The sequence below is a fragment of the Elgaria multicarinata genome, chromosome 20 (genome assembly GCF_023053635.1).
Source record: "Elgaria multicarinata webbii isolate HBS135686 ecotype San Diego chromosome 20, rElgMul1.1.pri, whole genome shotgun sequence".
Classification (NCBI taxonomy): domain Eukaryota; kingdom Metazoa; phylum Chordata; class Lepidosauria; order Squamata; family Anguidae; genus Elgaria; species Elgaria multicarinata.
This window is the reverse complement of record NC_086190.1, coordinates 16,212,205-16,230,136: the sequence shown is the minus strand read 5'-3', so window position 1 is coordinate 16,230,136 and position 17,932 is coordinate 16,212,205. Positions and strand designations below refer to the sequence as shown.

Below are 17,932 nucleotides of genomic sequence, written 5' to 3'. Positions count from 1 at the left end.
CTGCAGTGACGGTACTCAAGGTAGTGGCGTGTTACTACTAGGGGTGTGCACGGACCCCCCGCTCCGCCCCACGGGCCGATCCAAAAATTTCAGATCGGCCCGCTCCGCTCCGCCCATACTCTGCTCCTCTTCGCCGCGGAGCTCCGGCTCCGAATCGGAGCTCCGCAGTGGAGGGGAGTGGTGCCAGGTAAGGCCAGGAGAGGAGGGCGGGGGTGTGTGTGTTACCAGGCCCTGCCGCCGTCGCCGTCGGCAGAGCCCGGTAAGGGACCAAGGGGGAGGGGGGCCTTACCTGCCTCCGTCCGCGGTCCGTCGGCTTCTTCAATTGAGCCCGCGGTTCAACCAGGGACCAGCAAGTGCGGCCCAGACTTCCTGGTTGAACCGCAGGCTCAATTGAAGAAGCCGACGGACCGCGGACGGAGGCAGGTAAGGGAGAGGAGGGGGGGTTTACCAGGCCCTGCCACTGTCGCCACATGGGCGACAGCGACAGCAGCAGGGCCTGGTAAACCCCACTTACCTTTCCGGCGGAGCTCCGGATCGAGGCGAAGGATCCGCCTTCACCTCGATCCTCTTCGCCACGCTCCGCCGGCCCCCCAATCCTCTTCGCCTCCGCCTTAAGGGGAGGCGAAGCACCCCGCTCCGCTTCTAATTCGCCGGTCCGATTAGAAGCGGAGCACATCCCTAGTTACTACCTCATCATGAGTTCATAGCAGAGGTGAGATTGCAGCCAGGGACTCCCTTGAGTCCCCCTTGGCCAATGACCCTTCCAAGGTCTTCGAACCCAAATATCAGTAGAACATAGAATCATAGAATAGCAGAGTTGGAAGAGGCCTACAAGGCCATCGAGTCCAACCCCCTGCTCAATGCAGGAATCCGCCCTAAAGCTTCCCCAACAGATGCTTGTCCAGCTGCCCCTTGAAGGCCTCTAGTGTGGAAGAGCCCACAACCTCCCTAGGTCACTGATTCCATTGTCGCACTGCTCTAACAGTCAGGAAGTTTTTCCTGATGTCCAGCTGGAATCTAGCTTCCTTTAACTTGAGTCTATTATTCCGTGTCCTGCACTCTGGGAAGGATCGAGAAGAGATCCTGGCCCTCCTCTGTGTGACAACCTTTTAAGTATTTGAAGAGTGCTATCATGTCTCCCCTCAATCTACGGTTTTATTTTACAAGCTGTAGCCTTTAAGCGGTGAAGCAAGCAGCCAGATATTCACGGCTGTGTACTGGGTGAGAGAACATCTTATTTCCCTGGGAGGCATTAAAATACCACTCTTTAGAATTTTATCTCAAGTAAGGCTACTTAAACTTCTACCACAAGATGCGGTGAGGGCCACCAATTTGGATGGCTTTCAAAGGGTTTGGGATCAATTCCTGGAGGAGAAGGCTCTCAATGGCTACTAGTCCTGATGGCGAAGTACACTAGTTGCTGGGGAACATGGGTGGGAGGGTGCTGTTGCACCGTGTCCTGCTTTGTTGGTCCCTGGCCAATGGCTGGGTGGCCACTGTGTGAACAGAGCGCTGGGCTAGATGGACCCTTGGTCTGATCCCAACATGGCTCTTCTGATGTTCTTGTGATCGTGGTCTCATCCTCTGCAGATGGGTTGGGAAGGGATGATCCTCTTTCCCCTGACCCATCCCTGCCCTCTTTTCACAAGGATGTGCAGCAAGTTTTGGGCCAAGCGGAGGACCTGTAGCAACATAATTTTATAACTCCCCACTGGAATGGCTTGGGCCATGGGTACGGCTACTGCATTGCCACATGAAAGGTCTAGAACACAGAAATGGCAAGGTGGCGCTATAAAAATGTTTTTAAAGAAATAAAATAAAGCAGCTCATTTGATTCATGTAGCTGAGCAGCCTGGTGATTCATGGCTCCTTTGCTCATGACACAGACAGCTAAGAATAATAATAATAAAGAAGTGCTCTTCACGTGCTTCGTTTTCCTCTGAGCCAAGGGAATTCATTTGCTAGCCCTGCCCAGCATATACCTGCCTTTCCTGGACAAACCGATCATCAAAGCTTACATCTGTCGGCAATCGGAAGAATCCCCTTTTCTCCCTCCCCATCCTCGAAATAAAATGAGGAGCAGCAACGTCAACACCCAACAAATACTGGAAATCAGCACAGCCTCAAACTCAGCTTCCACAAAGAACAGGGCCTCAGCGCACCCAGAGGTGAGAGTGTTTTGTAACTTTCCCAGTGGGGGTGGAGTGGGAAGCAGAAGGCCCTGCCCTGCCTTCCTAATAAGCCAGGAGATTAAAACTCATCTTTCACTAAGCCACAAACATTACTAAAGAAAGATTTTCCTTTCTGAACCAACCCCCCCCCCCCAGTATTTGTTGTTCCAATTCCGTTATGCAGCTACTTGGGCCAACCCTCTCTTCTATCATCTTTGCAAACACTTGTTCTTCACCACTTAGAATTTAATCTTTTCTGATCCTATGATGGAAGTGCACAAACTTGGGGCTAAAACCACAATTGCAGTCAGAGAAGGGGAGCAGCAGCAGTTGCTGTGGGAAGGGGGGGAGGGGATGGGGGGGGGAGAGAGAGATGTCCAGTCACCAGCAGGGAAGGCTCAGATTCCACCTTCCAAAAGGGTTTTGCTACAACACAATGCAGTGCTCTTACCGAGGTATGGGACCAATATGAGTAATCAAAGCTGAAGGATTTTGGTGCTTCCTTGGGGTTCTTTGGGTTGAGAATACCTAGAAAGAAACAGAAAATGCATATTTGTTAGCCAAGAACTCTGGGGATAGCCAGGAACAGAAGTGAGAGTTTTCATTGGTTTGTTACATTTATATCCCACCTTTCCTCCAAGGAGCCCAAGGTGGTGTACATGATTCTCCTCCTCTCCCTTTTATCCTCACAACAACCCTGTGAGGTAAGTGAGGCTGAGAATCAGTGACTGGGCCAAAGTCCTCCAATGAGCTTTAGGGCTGAAGGGGGGCGGGATTTGAACCCAGGTCTCCTGAGTCCCAGTTGAACACTCTAACCATTACACCACACAGGCTCTCAATAGAACTGGCAATAGCGCTAACCTTAGAACTTAGTATTTTGCCGTGCTGGTACACCAGAACACATGGCGCAAACTTGCAAAGTGCTGCCCTCCCAGTGACATCTTGATTTTGGTTCAAAAGGCTTTTATGTTTTGAAGCTCAGCCCCCCCACCTCTGCTTTGTACTTTGGTTTTGGGGCAAGTCACCTTTCTCTTAGCCTCAGCAGTTTGCCTTCTGGGGAAGAGGTGTTTTGTGACCACGGCAGCCGTTTTATGAATGGGGAAGCAGCCCTTTTGTGAGAGTGCCCACAATGCTCCCTCAAAATTCCAAATTTCTCCACCACCACAAAATGAGGGGGCGGGGGGGCTGCTCCAGCATATATTAGCTTTTCCTTTGTTATAATCTGCTATCTCTTTTCTTTTGTTTGCTTATTAGCAGTCATGTTTGATCTTGCTGTTAATCCCCCTTTAGTGTTTAACAAAAAAGAAGGTTATAGAATATTTTGAATGTATAAATAGGCATAGCAGAATGAAGCTGAAGGCACCGGGACCAGGAAGACTCTTCCAGTTTTGAAAAGCTTGCTACCTATTCTGCAGCTCAACTAAAAAATGTTCCTACATGCTGGATTATGTAAGGCTTTTCGCATCACGGGCTCACAAGGCAGCAATGAACAGGCCAATGCCTTTGAAACTGGCGGAGGAAAGGTACACCTATTCATAAGGAAAACACACACACACACTAACCATGTAAGAAATTCACAGTAAGCAGAGGGACAGAGGCAAAAACTAGGTCATCCTGCCTTTGACTAGCGAAAATTTCTCAACGAGGCAAAGAGGAGTATCTTCCTTTGAACTATAACCCAAAATACCCCTCCACACACATATTAACACAAAAGCTGGAGGCGCATCAGTAATGAAAAGCTCAAGGGCTCCTGGGAATTTCACAGCGGGACCATTCAAGCCGATTTTGAAACGCATGTTACAGTACAAAGATAAAAAGGCTCGTGGCCCACGGATTTGCTTTCAGAGACTCGAGATTCGGCAAATGAAGAGAGCCTGAAGAAGGCCACAAGAACCTTCCAAGGATTAACACACCGGGATGGCATAGTAAAACATTCCTCTGCAGACAAAATATAAGCAGCGCTCACACGGAGATGTTAACAGAACTGACATTTTAAAAGACAGAAAAGAGAGAGTCTCCAACTGTTTGGTAAACTCTTTCCCCCTCATATAGCTGGCTAAAATCCAGATCTTGCACGCATCCACCTATGCTTCACCCTCTGACTCGACAATGAAGGTTTGATGTGACCCTATTGTCTGTGCAACTCGCCTCTCTCTCCCTTCCTTTTGTGCGATGGCCATCTGCGTGGCTTGTGCAAACAAGAAAAATGACCCACTGGCCTCTCCGAACTCACTGCCAAGCTACAAAAGAAAATGTAAGCAAGACAGAAAGTCAACACAGAATCTATCAGACTGTCACTCTGTTATTAATCTCTCTGGTCAGACATCCTGCAGAAACAGATGGGCGAAATTACAAAGCAAACGCCTAAAGATTCCTGAGAGTGTGTTACATGTGCTACATTCCACGAAGAGAGGCTGAAAGGGAAATACCTTCACTAGTTTGGCTTGGTTCAGATATAATGCCCAACCACGGTTTGCGATAAACTTAGCTGAGACTTATAACTATGCCAGTGCTGCAGGCCAGGCAAACCACAGTTTGTGCCGTTTCTCGCTTCTCCTTCCCTCTCTGAGAATCCCAAGATGCTATTCCCAAACACTGGCCTCTGAGGATAGGGCAACATCCCAAGTATGGCTGGCCCATTCAGATGTCATGCCAAACTACAGATTGCCCAAACTGTGGTTTACAAACAATCACAGTTTCAGTTCCTGGTTTGGTGGCCACTCGCAAATCATGGTTTGTCAGAGGACGTTTGTTCAGGAACTATAACAAACCATGGGCTTGGCATTATGCCAAAACCAGGGGTACAGGACCTCAGGCCAAATCCAGCCCTCCCGGGTACTTTAGAGGGCCACGCCCCTTTCCCCAGGCCTCACTCGCTTTCCTCCAATCACTGATCATTTGGTGGTTTGGTGACTGTTTTTGTAGCCCCACCTTATCCCATTCTAGAAGTTGGCAAAGCCTCTCCAAGGCTTAGTTACTGGCAGTAAGAGCTGGAAGCTTGAGCACGTTGCGTCTCTCGTGTACAATCATACGCTTTTTGTGATGATTGAGCACGATTTTTATTGTGTTATTGGCTTTGAATGTGTATAATAAGTGCCCTTGGAAACTTATATTAAGTAGGGTGAGCATATGAAAACCTGATGGCGCTATATAAATATTAATATTAATAATGAAAAGGAGGACAGGGCTCCTGTATCTTTAACAGCTGTATTGAAAAGGGAATTTCAGCAGGTGTCATTTGTATATCATAGAATCATAGAATAGCAGAGTTGGAAGGGGCCTACAAGGCCATCGAGTCCAACCCCCTGCTCAATGCAGGAATCCACCCTAAAGCATCCCTGACAGATGGTTGTCCAGCTGCCTCTTGAATGCCTCTAGTGTGGGAGAGCCCACAACCTCCCTAGGTAGCTGATTCCACTGTCGCACTGCTCTAACAGTCAGGAAGTTTTTCCTGATGTCCAGCCAGAATCTGGCTTCCTTTAACTTGAGCCCGTTATTCCGTGTCCTGCACTCTGGGAGAATTGAGAAGAGATCCTGGCCCTCCTCTGTGTGATATATGGAGAACCTGGTGAAAATCCCTCTTCATCACAACAGTCAAAGCTGCAGGAGCCCTGCCTTCTTTTAGATCTGTTCACTCTGACACCTGCTGAAATGCCCTTTTCAATACAGCTGTTAAAGATACAGGAGCCCTGTCCTCCTTTTCATAGGGTCACCCTATATTAAGTGTTAATTTTGATAAGTACACTTTGTATTAAATTTTATATAATTTTTGTATTACCTATTGCCTTATAACTTCTTTGCTATCTACCTGTGAGAAATCAGCACTGCAGGTTTCAAGCAGTCTCCTACCCCGTCCTGGGACCGGCAGTGTGCTGGCCAGCCAACAACGTGCGTTCTGCAGTTAGCAGGGAATGGCGCATATGGGAAAGGGACTCTGGTCCTTTGCCACCCTGTACATGTGGCCTTCTAGCACTCCTGCCTGCCCCCTGCCCTACTGTATCTTCCATAGATGCTGTGTTCCTACTGTCAAAGGCGTTGGAATGGGAATGGGATCTGTGGGCAGACACAAATAGCAACCGTTGCTACCGCACCTCTCCTTGCCATTTCTACAGCTAATGGTTTTGCCTTATGCTGGGCACCCCTGACCTACGAATGCTGGCAACCAGGCCAAGCCAAGGATTAATATCGCTGACACCAGGACACCATCGCATAGTGGGGTGAAGACGACATGTGAGTTTGGGTAGCAACAGGGACAGCAACACGAACGATGGAATCAAAACAAAACGGGGAACCCAAGGAATCCCTCGTACTGCAACTATCCCAACCAGAACAGCGAGATCCACACTCACACACTTTGAATAGCATTTTGAAAGACAAAACAAACCAGGAAGCGCCCAAAAGAATGCGTTCCCTGCGAAAACACCCTCCCTGCTTAACCCATTCATCAGCTACTGTCACAGAGAGGCCATCTGCAATGCAAAAGTAAGTTTAGTATTCATACTAAGGCTACTGTCAGCACCTAAATGCCCTACTGGCTCAGACCCAAGGCCTATCCAGTCCAGCATCAGGTGCCTAGGGGAAGGACACAAGTAGGACATGGGTGCAACATCGCTGTCCCACTTGCGTTCCCTAGAAACTAGTATTCAGAGGTATGTGGTACTGCATATGACTGTTGCTGATGGTGCAGTAACCATCAACGCAAAGGATAAACAAACCCATCTGGCAGCCTTGTTTAAATCTTGCTAAACAGTCAATTGGTCTGCAAATCAACTTCAATGGGTTTGTCAGCGTAAGGAGGCCGGTTGGCGAGACTGGAATTTTGGTCTCCCTCCACTTCACTATAACAGGTCCTGATATCACAACCTCCTTCTGAGGAGTCTGGAAACACGTTATCTTCAGGAACGTTAACTTAAGCTACGCTCAACTCCCAGAAATAGAACAACAAAACCTTGAATTCGGATTCAGAGAAGGATAATGCTACCACATTTATCCAAAACGCACGCCTTACTCAGGCATTCTGAAAGTGGGGAAAGGGAACGTGGGAGAAAGAGCAATCAAATTGGGGGTTTCAATCACGTGGAAAGCATCCACAAATACAGGAGGCTTTCTGAAGAGGAGAGCCTGAGTAGAGGGTAACAGAAATGTGCGAGGAGGAAGGTGAAGTTAGCGTGCTCCCTCTCCTCACGTGTTTACTTTAACCAAAGAATAGTAAAGTTGGAAGGGGCTTATAAGGCCATCGAGTCCAACCTCCTGCTCAATGCAGGAATCCACCCTAAAGCATCCCTGACAGGTGGTTGTCCAGCTGCCTCTTGAAGGCCTCTAGTGTGGGAGAGCCCACCACCTCCCTAGGTAAGTGGTTCCATTGTCATACTGCTCTAACAGTCAGGAAGTTTTATTCCGTGTCCCGTACTCTGGGAGGATCGAGAAGAGATTTATTTATTTATTTATTTATTTATCATACTTATACCCCGCTCCTCAGCCAAAAAAGGCTCTCGGAGCGGCTTACACTTAGCAAAAAAGACAGTCCCTGCCCTCAGGCTTACAATCTAATAAAGACATGACACACAAGGAAAAGGAGTCAAGGAAGGAGGGAGGGAGGAGAGAGAAAGAAAGAGAGAGAGAGAGAGTGTCCAGCAGGAGCAGGCCCCGATGTTACTTCTGCCTGCTCCTTTCCCCTCGGTCCTTCTTCTTCCCCACAGGGCCAAGATGGCAGTTTTGAACTGGACTCAATCACTTTTAGAGATCCTGGCCCTCCTCTGTGTGACAACCTTTCAAGTATTTGAAAAGTGCTCTCATGTCTCCCCTCAATCTTCTCTTCTCAAGGCTAAACCTGCCCAGTTCTTTCAGTCTCTCCTCATAGGGCTTTGTTTCCAGACCCCTGATCATCCTGGTTGCCCTCCTCTGAACACGCTCCAGCTTGTCTGCGTCCTTCTTGAATTGTGGAGCCCAGAACTGGACTCAACCACTTTTAGAACACCTGAACAGGACTATGGTGTTATTATTGAATTGTAATTGTTTGAATGTGATAGCATGGTTTTATGGGCGACTTCTTTTATTAATATTGTGAACTACGCTGTGCTCCTTTTAGAGGAAGGGTGGTGGTATAAGAATTCTAAATAAATCAACAAAACATCTGGAGGGCCGCAAATTGCCCACTCCTGACCTACATCCACAAAGATGAACAATAGAGCGTCATTAAATAAGAACATCTTGCAACCTGGGCACAGGGGACGGCCCAAGGTCTTTGGTTCATTTGTTCTTTGCTCTTTTAGTGACAGTTCCCACTGCAGGCCTGATGCAATCAAAAGAAAGAGTCATGTCACACCTTAGGTGTTATCACCTATTACTACTGCAGGGCCTAGTGGTTGTGCTTATCATGTATACATTTAAGCTTTATGTAAAATTGTCACACACGGTATCTTTCGCAGGGTGCACACATCTGGCGAGTGAGGTTCTCACTTCATGCATCAGATGAAGTGGGCTCCAGCCCACAAATGCTTACGCCACAATAAACCTGTTAGTCTTTACAGACGCCACAAGAGCAACTATTGTTTCTGCTGCCTTTAGTAAACCAACTTCTTGCTGCCCTCCCTCCCATGATCTTTTTGTATGCTGGGGCAGCATAACAATAACCTATTCAGTCATCTCCTGTCAATCGGAATCTGGTTGTCTCAGTTTTGTTTTCACTGTCCACCACTTCTTTATGTGGTCAGAAGGCTGCATCCCATGGACCAAGGATGGGGCACCTCTGGCCTACAGGAACAGGCTCCGGACATCCCCTATCCAGCCAGCCAGCTTCCCCCCAGGTCTTGGCTGCCTCTCCTAGCAAGGAAAACCTCCGCTGCTGAACAGAGATAAAAGCTTATTTCCCTGCCAGGGAGAAAAGACAGGGCCTGGGGAAGAAGTCGCTGCACAATTCAGTCCTGCTGACTTCTGAGGCTTCTACTCCTTACTTCTGGGTAGACATGCAGCTCCTCCTTACTTCTGGGTAGATAAGCAGAAGATTGTCCTGCTTGCTTCTGAGTAGGCTTAAAAGCAGAAAGTATCCCACTTGGTCACACCTGCTCTGCCTTTGACCATGACCACAGATGGCATGCAGTAAACCCCCTGCCCCTGAAACCTTTCCCAGATTGGAACATGGCTCTTGGACTGAAAAATACTCCCCGCACCCTGCCCTGGACTGTAGAGGATAATCACACAGCTGACGAGTTGCTAAGCTGCCTTTGTATGCCTCCTCCAGGAGTCCAGATAGACACTCTCCCCCGCAATATATTTTTATCACTGGGGCAGACATCCTTGGTATTTGGGCACGTCGGCGGGTTCCTGGCTTGCCTCTATGGCTGGACCTACACCTCTCTGCTTCTACAAAACAATCGTGGTTGCTTCAAGGCAAACAACTCCTTTCTAAACAGTAAACAGCCTTACTTGGCTCAAGGCAAACTAATCTATTTGGACAAGGTTGGCTTAGCAGTATGGCATCAGGTTTGAGATACCCGCTACTTGCCTCAGGGGGAATATTTTTGACATACACCCACAAGAAAAGACAACTGGTAGTGGACATATACGGTACAGATTTTTTTACTCAGGAGGCAGAGATTTGGGGGTAGGAAATTAGAAGTAGAATGGGAAGGGATAGTGCACACAGAAACATTTAAACAATGCAACTATTTTAGCACTTGAACAACACTCTATTGCACCACAGGAAAACATCCACCGTTCCCTCTGATATGTCAATTTACTTTCTGACACTTCAAAGTGATAACAAATCTACAAGTAGTTCCTCTGGAATTCTAAATATCTTTAGAAGATTGCAGAGTGTTATGGACAAACTTTGCTGCAGGTTCTTAAACATTTCTTATCAAGACTGCAGGTTGCATCTTTTCACAAGCCTTTGGTCTGGTTAACCCATCTTGCACCTCAATCAGAACATGGCTATGATCATACGGTACTCTTGACTTGTACAAAATAGGTTCCTGAGCAATTGTATTCCTTGTTTTTAAAAGCAATTGGATGTTTATTGCCAATATCTGTGGTAACTCTGAAAACTGGATAATGGAAAGAAACACCCACACAGAGGATAAGGTTATAGAACACTGAAAGGAGGATGCAGACAAGCCAACTGAAGAGAGTTTGCAGAATTGCAAAAGACATAAATTATTTTATAAGGCAATTTCTTCCATATTAGTTGCTAGGATAAAATCCTTTAGGTTCCACCAGAAGCCCCTCCCTTCTTAAAATGTTTCACTAAAAGAGGGAGAGGGTGCTTCCACAGATGAGGTTTTTATCGTACAGTCATACTGCCTCGTTCAAGGAATTTTTAGGAGAGGGGGTGTCCAGATGATGTCATCTTGCACTTGCAGCCCTCCCATGTTTTCACACTGTTCCTTCCGTCTTTTTCCTTGCCTGAAAAAAAAACTGTTAAAGAAGACAGAATAGCTGCACACTGCCTTTTGGCTGTTAGTACTAGAAGCCCTCTGCCTGAAACGGGGGTGGGAGAGAGATTAAGTGGCAGAGAGACAGAGAGAGAGAGATTGCAATGAAAAGTCAGAAAAACGGAAAAAGCTCTATCCTATCACATGTCTCAGCTGCAAATATTAACATCCCACGCTTAGCTCCATTATAATCTTTACTTTATACAGATGTATTTGAACAAAATAATCATCTCAGAAAGAGAAGCAATAAAATAATTATTTTGAACAGTCTTGATGTGTGGATGTAATGATAAACTCTGGTCTGACAAAAACGGGAAGTAATGAATTAAGCCCACTGAACAGTACAAAACCCTGCCCTCAACAGCAAGTTTGTAGGACTGTCTGAATGCAGCCATTCTGTCTCTCAAAGCATACACAACCCAAAAGCCTCCTTTTGAGGGTTGGAGCACAAGTATGAGTTTCCTGGCAAGAGCTTTAGAATTTTCCCGGAGCCTCCTGAGCTAGACAAACCACAGATCTTCAGTCCGTGGTTTATTTGTTGTGATGTGTGAACACGGAACTCTGACTTGTCTCTCCACAGACAAGCCAGAATCATAAGTCAAGAATAAATTATGCCTTATGACCAGGTCCATGGTTTGTTTAGCCACTCCTACTTGCGAGAGAAGCCAAGCAGGAGCGATTGAGCACCACCCACCAGCAAGTTGGGTTGTTCAAAATCCTAAGGAATTCTGGCTTGTGCTATGCAAATGTGGTCACTGGGATTCCAATATGGCCTGTAATCCTGAACATATACCCACGGCCAGCTAGATATGACAATGAGCCTGTTCAGACAACATGCTAAGCCATGGTTATGCCGCTAACTCTTTTGCAGCAAATGGTTAGTGAGCATGTTTAAACTGTGGTTATGTAGCCACCATGGTTAGGAATGGTTCACATGACATGCTAAAACATGGTTCACATGACATGCTAAGCCATAATGTTTAGCTTAAAATCCTTAACCACCATGGCTTAGTGTGTCATCTGAACAGGGTCAAAGTTTTTATCTTTGGAATATGAAGCATCACACACTAATAAATCCACCTGTAATGCAGTTATGGCGTGACTTGATGCATACGGTTATATAAATAGGAATGCTTCATAAAAGCAGCCACTTGACTCATCCACAAACCTACGGAGAACCTTGGAAGTCAATTATTCTCAGTTTGGCATTTCTATGGCAACAGCCTAGCCTCGTTTCATTGAGAAAACAAAGAATCAAAAGTGCAGGTGCTCACACCACGATGCACTAGCTCTGATAATACGTATCGAGATATTTTAAGTATCCCAACGCTGCCACTCTTTGGTTTCCAGGTTAGAACAAGAGCAGCCTCTTAAAATGACAGTCAAACGCCATCTGCAGCAACACAAAATGTCCCAGGAACATTTCATGTAAGGACTGGCTTTTTAACTGAATATGTTGCTTGCGAGAGCGCATGACTCGCAACACTTCCATCTAGAAAACGTAATGAAGATCTCCTAGTTTGTTCCAGTTACTTTTGTCTAATCTCTTTTCTCTCATTCTCACTAGAGCTTTGTGATTTAAGTTATACTGAGTGATATTTTAACTCGTCCCAGGACACTCAGTGAAGTTGATTGCTGAAGAGACTGAAAGAACTGGGCATGTTTAGCCTGGAGAAGAGAAGATTGAGGGGAGACATGAGAGCACTCTTCAAATACTTAAAAGGTCGTCACACAGAGGAGGGCCAGGATCTCTTCTTGATCCTCCCAGAGTGCAGGACACGGAATAACGGGCTCAAGTTAAAGGAAGCCAGATTCCGGCTGGACATCAGGAAAAACTTCCTGACTGTTAGAGCAGTGCGACAATGGAATCAGCTACCTAGGGAGGTTGTGGGCTCTCCCACACTAGAGGCATTCAAGAGGCAGCTGGACAACCATCTGTCAGGGATGCTTTAGGGTGGATTCCTGCATTGAGCAGGGGGTTGGACTCGATGGCCTTGTAGGCCCCTTCCGACTCTGCTATTCTATGATTCTATGATTCTATGAACTGAGATTTAAATCTGCCCTGCAACTTAATATCCTAACTGTGGCTCTTAAGGTACTGGTCTGTCCATTTTTATCCACTAAAGCAGTCAGAGAACTCCGCTATAAAGACAATTTTGTGCCAACTACTTACCAGAAACGATAACTGATTACGAATTAGCCTGTTCATTCCCACTTTGCTCCTCCCTGCTAGTGTGGGTACTAAACAAACCAGGAAGGGTTTATTTAGCATGGTGTCCAAACTGGAGATCCTGGCTTCACAATCCAGAACCACAAATCAAGGTTTACAAATCCTGGCTTGATGGATTTGATGGATTACACAGCTAGTGACGTTACTGCTCCCAGTGAATTCTCAAACTTCATTTGGCAAAGGCACCTAAAGCAGCAAAGCCTCGGGCACTGAGTCAGCAAACGGTTGCACAGAGCCATGCACTGTGAGCAAGATGGCCATGGGTAAGATCGTTTGGGATCCAAAACATGGTGGGAAATGAAGAGCGGAACCCACACAAAATTAAAGCATTAGGGACAATTGCAGAGACAGAATCCTTGGAGCTACACAGACCAATGTGAAATAGCCATTTTGTAGACAAGAAAGAAATGGACTAGAGACAGAAAACTACAGAATGTATCTTTCTTTGAAGAAGTGTTGAGATGAACATGGAGACCAGCATTTCCCGTAGAGTGCTATAATTATACAGCCGTATGGATGAAGAGAAGGGCAGATAATGAAGTCAATGGAAGATCCTTGCATCACATTCAAGGCAGAATAAAAATAGCACTAGCTATTTAAGAGAAAGCTTTAGAGCTCGATTGCTCAGTAGGCAGCTATTCACACAATACAAGGCCAAGGGAGCTTCATTCTTTCCCCGGTTGTCACCAGCCCTGTATCATTCTCAGTTGGCTTGAGTGGTTGCTTTACTGTGGAGGACGCAGCCAGACCTTAGTGGTAGAGCACGTCCGCTGCCTTGCAAAAAGTCTCAAGTTCAATCTCTACCAACTCCAGACGGGGCTAGGAAATTCCCCTCCCTGGAACCCTGCTCCGTGCAGAATAAATACAATATATAAAAACAGCCATGAAATCTAAAAGCTGAACGTCGGGTTTCTAAAAACTATATCATGTTTCTATGATACTGTGTGTACAGAGTATTGCAGAAGACGCCGTCATTTGAAACTGGGGCACCAGCAACCACCATAAACAGCAGGTACCTGGAACAGGTAATGCCGAAGAGGAACAGGTCAAAGGTTGAGCAGACTCCCCAAACGAGTTAATAGATTTCATATGGCCAACTGGGATAGCCTCAGTTAATATTGTCGTGGAACCCATTGCAGGCTCAATAACTCAACGCCGTTACGGTGTCGGCGTCTGTCCCATTTTCCTTTCCTACCCATCTTTAGTTTCTACAGTTTGGACGCGCAGCGCTTCAGCTAATAATTTAATTACACACCCCCACGGAAAAGAGAGAGGCAGCAAGGCAGGCACTCACAGCAAGGGCCCACATTAACTGCTTGTTTTTAAAACGGAAGAAATTTGTTTATCTGAGATTTCCAAAGGCCCAACGTGGCAATTAACCATTCTGTTTGCAAACCAGCCCTCGGATGCTTTTGTGTCTCAGCTATAATTAATTTCCATCACGGTGGCACTAACAGCAACTTTGAGCACGGCGGCTAACCCCGGCCACCTGTTTCGGAGAACTTGGCGGCTTTGAGCAGGGGTGGCCCTTTATGCTGCCATTTCATGCAGCATTAACCATCACAGAGGCCCCTGAGTGGCATCCACACTTAACCACTGGAAAACGATTTGCAAAACAGGCTTCCATTGATTTCTAGAGCCAAGTCCAGTGGGATTGCCTTCCCCGTTATGTTGGCATATAATCGGCACTCTCACCTAGCCACACAGCACTGGATCGAGTGCATGGCATTCAAATGTGGGAGAGGCAGGGCTTGAGAGTAGGGAGCACATCACTAGTAACGTAGGCTGCCAATGTGGAGACCATGGGCACCAATGGGACCGCAGAGAAATCTCTTGGCACCCACCGGGCCCACTGCCACTTCTGATTTTATTTCTAAAGATTAAAAAATAAATAAACGGGGGGGGGGGCATGCTGGAAAGCAAATGGCTACCCACCAGTGCCATCTATATTTGGGTTCAAAGGAGTGATTTTGTTTTGGAGCTCAGCGTCACCCCCCCCCCCACACACACACACACTTTTGCCTTCTTGGAGTCTTTATGTGACCAGCCATGCCCATTTTATGAATGGGCAATCCCCATCCCGATGGCAGCCATTTTTGAGCGTGCCCACAACACTCTCAAAGTTCTAAAGATGTCCACCGACCCCAAAAAGGGCTGGACGTTCCTGAGAGAGCATATTCAAAGGGCTTTCTACTAAGACTAAGGAAGTCGCCACAGTAGTAAAGGGCAACCTGAGAAACAAAGATCAGTTTCTGATTTCTTTGTCCTTCAGCAGTATGTACTTTGTTGAGCTAAATTTGGGGAGCATTTGCTTGTACCCTGCTATGCAGTAAGCAGACTTTTATGTGATTTATTTCTCTTAAAGGCATTATCGTACCGTTACAGCATGATCCCAGCTTAAGGCCAGCTCATTCTGAGGAGAATGGAGGTAGATAATTCAACTGGAAATGGGACAACAGGAACCTGTCCGTCGGCACAGCTGAGAGACCAGCTGCCATTTGGATCCACCCTCCTTTGCTCTATTTCCAATCAAGCCACCGTGGAACTTGAAGAATTGGCGACTGCATTTGCTTGTTTTTCTCTTCCCTTTACATCCCTTTTAGACAGTACGCCTGTGGGCAGCGACTGCATTGTTTGTTTTTTGACTTTTGTACAGTGCTTAGTACAATTTCGGTGCTTTAGAAACATTAAAAAATAATGATCAACCACCTAAAGAGTGTGCGAAGTCAGCATGTAAATTACGAAGCAGCTCTAAGCGAAGCTCTTGACTCCTGCCCAGTGGAAGATTTAAATTCTAGAATTGCTGTCCTCTTGCTTATTATAACCTTTGCCTGTTATTCCATACCTTGCTCAATAGCTTTTTTTTAAAGACCACCTAATCCTTGATAGAGCTCACTCAGGGAGTCTCTGGCTGAGCAAGGTATGGAATACGACGCAATCCAAAGTTCACTGCCGTTAGAAAACTCTGCAATTTGCTTGAAGCCAAGCCTTAGCCTTTGCCTTAGAGAGCTACAAGAACGGAAGCAAAGACCTGTTTCTTGTGACTTTGTCTGTACTAACCTTCCCCAACCCAGTGTCCTCTAGATGTGTGGGACTACAGCTCCCATCATTCCCAGCCATGTGGCCAATTGGCTGAAGGAGATGGAAGCTGTAGGCCCACATGTCTGGAGGGGCGAGGTTGGGAAAGGCTGATCTATATCCAGGAAGTCTTGTTTTTTACTAGTTCTAGTACGGAAGGCAATATGCTTCTGTAAACCAATTGCTGGGGAACATGGGTGGGAGGATGCTGCTGCACTCATGTCCTCCTTGTGGACTTCCACAGGCAGATGGTTGGCCACTGTGTAAACAGAATGCTGGACGAGATTATTCCTTTGCCTGATCCAGCAGGGCTCTCCTTGCATTTGTGTGTGTGTAAGTGTGTTTAGCATAGATATTAGCTGCTCACCATGAATAATATCAGCAAGAACTCTTACTGGAAGCCTGAAATTGGGAAGCAGTCCAGAGCAGGATGTGTTCCTTTCCTCTCTCAAACACATTCCAGTGCTACTATCCAATCCTTCCTGACAACCAGGCGAAGAAAGACACAACCTCTTTAAATTCCATCTTCGTCCTCTGGAAACCAACGTCTACAAGGCAGATAAGTCTTGAGCACGGTGGCCTGAGCAGAGAAATCTTTAAACAATCCATTCGAAGTCCGCAGGTCTAAGCCTTTACTGAATCTATTTCCCAGCCACGCTAAGTAAACAAAATGCAAAGGCCAAGACCGGCCCACCATGCCATTTTCAACCACTAAATTATGCAGAGCTTGGATTTAATTTTTAATTAAGCTGCCTTGCTGTTGCATAAGGATGTGCCCTTGATTTTTGTTCAAACTGCTGTTTTTCACTCAAAGGAAAACACAGAGAGAAAAGGAGAGAGAGAGAGAGAGAGAGAGACCGACCATTAAGCAGAACTGGAATGCAGCTTCATCTGAAGAATGTATATACCTCACATTTGGTGTCAAACCACTTTGGTCCTGAGTAAAAATTCAATTTCAAGAAAAGAGGGAACTTCTGCATGCAAATCACATGCTCTACCACTAAGCTACAGGCCCTCCTCTCTTGTTTCAAAAGCTTTAAATACTGTTTGCCTTTTTTAAAGGAACTTTGCAAATTATCAGTGTTTGGAGTTCCCATAGCATGCTTATTTTTAATATAGAAAGGTGTGTGAGTGTGAGCGTTTTTCAAACTCATAACACCAATTATTGTTTTTAAAGTGTAAATCTTTGAGCCCACTTGTGTCCCTTAAGGAAAAGTGACCTAGCTTTCAATTTTTGTTTTAAGCTGCAAGATGTCCCAATGTCAAGAAAAAGCTAGGGAGCCCAAAGTGACTGAGATTTTGTCCAACCCCCTACAATGCCTGTGGTACAGGCATTGGTAACCTCAAGATTGGATTACTGCAACGCGCTCTATGTGGGGCTGCCCTTGAAGCTGCTCTGGAAGCTGGAGCTAGTGCAGAATGCTGCAGCTCGGCTGCTGTCTGGAGCTGCCCCTTTCCAGCATGGAACTCCTCTGCTGAGGGAACTGCACTGGCTGCCTATTCGCTACCGGGCCAGGTTGAAGGTTCTTGTACTTGTGTACAAAGCCCTAAACAACTTGGGACCAGGATACCTGAGAGAGCACCTTCTCTCTTACCACCCTGCCCGGTCACTGAGGTCATCCGAGGGCCTGCACCTGGTGGTTCCACCTAGATCCATCCTCTGATTGGAATCCACCAGGGGAAGAGCCTTCAGCATGGTGGCGCCCCTCCTGTGGAATTCCCTGCCTCTGGAGGTCAGGCAGGCTCTGACCTTGTACTCCTTTCGGCGCCTCCTGAAAACAACTTTATTCCAAGAAGCCTTTCTTTAACATGCAGCCTTGGATTTCTGATTTTTGCTTCTTTTTACATTTTGTTTTAACTGTTTTATTCTGTTTTTATTTTCATTTTACCTTGTACACCGCTCCGAAATGTTTCAATGGGGAGCGGTATATAAATATTCTAAATAAATAAATAAAGCCCAAAGCAGATACAAGGCCTGCTAAAGGCAAGTTAGCACAACTGAGTCTGATAAAGGAGTGTGA

At 46.4% G+C, this 17,932-nt stretch overlaps 1 protein-coding gene across 10 annotated transcripts in view; it reads right to left on the bottom strand.

Annotated features, from left to right (window-relative positions):
* Positions 1–17,932, bottom strand: part of KIF1B (kinesin family member 1B) — a 137,537-nt gene that overhangs the window by 96,571 nt on the left and 23,034 nt on the right. For all 10 annotated transcript variants that reach the window (XM_063145497.1, XM_063145503.1, XM_063145499.1 and 7 more), the window contains exon 3: positions 2,623–2,699. In XM_063145497.1, coding sequence (XP_063001567.1) covers positions 2,623–2,699 — 77 coding nt within the window. The remainder of the gene's footprint in view (positions 1–2,622; positions 2,700–17,932) is intronic.